At 59.2% G+C, this 2,212-nt stretch overlaps 1 protein-coding gene across 1 annotated transcript; it reads right to left on the bottom strand.

Moving 5' to 3' along the window:
- Nucleotides 1–6: 6 nt before the first annotated feature.
- Nucleotides 7–2,171, bottom strand: LOC105310977 (protein crumbs homolog 2-like). Its single transcript, XM_011387043.2, has 2 exons — nt 2,058–2,171; nt 7–261 (listed from the first exon to the last, which is right to left on the bottom strand). Exons 1-2 carry the CDS (start codon nt 2,109–2,111, stop codon nt 37–39), a joined length of 279 nt encoding a protein of 92 aa, XP_011385345.1. The 5' UTR covers nt 2,112–2,171; the 3' UTR covers nt 7–36.
- Nucleotides 2,172–2,212: the final 41 nt, after the last annotated feature.

Here is a 2,212-nt window from a genome sequence, read left to right as displayed (position 1 = left end):
GACCTCATGGGTATTGGAGCCCGCAGCCAGGCTGGTCTAAATGAGTCTCTCCTCAGGAGGCACCTTGAGGACGCTGTCCATCTCCAGCCGGGCCCCGGCCACCTCCTGCTGGCTCGGGCTGTAGGTGCCCTCTGACTGGCGGCGCTTCCTGGCTGCCAGGATCCCTGAGAGGAGGCCCAAGAGGAGGAGGAGGAGGCAGGCGCAGGCTGCGGGCACTGCCACCTCCAGCAGCGGGAATGGCAGCGGCAGCGGCAAGCCCTTCTGCAAGAGATGCGACAAGGAGGCCTCAGACTGGGGAGGAGGGACGTGAGGAGAAAGGGGGCCCAGGACTTGCTCAGAGAAAGCGAGCTAGTAACAGGCCTCCCTGGGAGGCATGGAGAGACCTGGCCCAGGGGGCATGCAAGCAGGTGTCACAAGCCATTTGTCGGGACGCTGCAGGGGGATTCCTATGTGACAGAGGGGTTCCGGCTAAGAGAGAAGACACACTTATTGAACACTTAGGGTAAGCGAAGCACAGTGCGTGGGGGTTTTCATAAACGTGACAATGATGTGCGAAGCAGGAATGAGGAGGACACTCGCTCGCTTCCTGAAGCACAGGGGTCCGGTTTGTTTTCTTCACCGGTATTTCCCAGAGTGCCCAGAGCAGTGCCCGCATGTTAGGCACTGGATAAGTAGTAGGTGAGAAAACAGGCTTTGCTCGGATTCCCCAGATACGTGACTAGCTGGTGGCAAGCCAGGCCTGGCACTTCTCCGTCTGCCCCCAACACCATCCCACCATCCTTTAGCTTCACATTCCAGGCGGAGGCCCTTCTGTCGCAGGCCAAGGTGAGTCTCAGTGCCCAGCCTTGCCATTTGGCCTCCTCCTTCCCACAATAAACTCATTCAGTCTGAGGCAACGGGGACTTGATCCTTCCCTGTCCTGAAGGGTGACCTGGTGTTTTAAAGTGTCCGTGGAGACCATGCTTAACCCCAAGGTGAGAAGCATTTCAGGCAGCAGCTGGAGGGGCCGAGCTGGCTGCTGATGAGCTCAGAACCCAGCAGGGCCTGCACCCCTACAAGGAGGCTCAGACCAGGCCTTGTTGGGGACTTCCCCTCTGTCTCCTCACACTTCCAGGATATCCCCATCAAAGATTCTACAACTTTGGCATTCTGAAGTCCCGGAATCACAGAATTCCAGGATTCCAGAGCCACAAGTCTCCCTCTGTCCTATGAGGCCTCTCGGCTCACTGTGACCTAGGTCCCAAGCCCTAGCACCCAGCCCTGGAGAAGGGTCCCAAGGCTGTAGAGAAAAGCTGGTCCCAGCCCTGAGCCTCCACCCCGGGCACTTCTTGGGTAGCTGTAAAGCCATTTCCTCCCTCTGCCTGGGAGGAGGATGGGCGGGCTGTAAAAGTTCAACTTGAAAGGAAACATTCCCCAGAAGCAGAGGGGATTTGCAGGTTTATGACCCGAGCGTCCAGAGGCCTGTGGAGATCAAGGCTGCTGCCCAGGTTTCGCTGCCTGCATCCCCTCCTGCCAGGGCCCACTGTGGGCTGCTGCCCTCTGGGCCTGCAGCAAGGCCTGCTCCGCCCCAGGTGGGGAGGGGGCCAGTGGGAGGTTCAAGCTCAAGCTGCCTGGGGGCCCCTTCTCGGCCGAGGCCCCTGGGATCAGGGGCCGCCTTCGCAGCGGCCAAGATCAGAATCCTGGCTACTCAAATCTTCCTACTCAAGAATCCTGGCTCAGGAACCACTGGAGATTATACAGGCTCTTGTGTTCCCACCTAAATCCCAAAATTCCAAGATCCTGTGGGCCCTGAATCCTGTCCCAGATAAGACTTGGCTGAGCCCAACTGTTTCACTGCCAGTCCCCAGAAGGATGGGGCAGGGGGGCTAGGCTCTCCCCAGAGTGAAAATGCCTTCTGCATGGGGAGCATGGAAGGGACTGAGTCTCCGTTCCCTGCTGCTGCCCACCCCATGACGGGGCTGGTTCAGAAGCAGCTCCACAGAAGCTGTACACACTCCACCCCCAACATCATCTACTAAAGTCCAAAACAGGGCACCCCGCCCCCCGGCATGACTCACCGCCACTTCGCAGAACTGGCCGGAGAACCTTGTGCTGCAGATGCATTCGTACATCCCACCGGCTGCCCGGCAGGTGCCCCCGTTCAAGCAGGGGTTGGCGTCACAGGAGATCTGACACCTGGAAGGCAGAGACGAGGGCGGGGTGGAGAAAGTTG

This window comes from Pteropus vampyrus, unplaced genomic scaffold (assembly GCF_000151845.1).
Source record: "Pteropus vampyrus isolate Shadow unplaced genomic scaffold, Pvam_2.0 Scaffold19527, whole genome shotgun sequence".
Classification (NCBI taxonomy): Eukaryota; Metazoa; Chordata; class Mammalia; order Chiroptera; family Pteropodidae; genus Pteropus; species Pteropus vampyrus.
The sequence above is the reverse complement of the archived record's forward strand: the minus strand, read 5'-3'. Positions and strand labels throughout refer to the sequence as shown.

Coding starts and splice junctions, on each gene's coding strand:
- LOC105310977 (XM_011387043.2), bottom strand. CDS start 2,111: ATGTACGAATGCATCTGCAGCACAAGGTTCTCCGGCCAGTTCTGCGAA. Junction 262..2,057: donor GCCAGTTCTGCGAAGTGGCG/GTGAGTCATGCC, acceptor CATCTCTTGCAG/AAGGGCTTGCCGCTGCCGCT.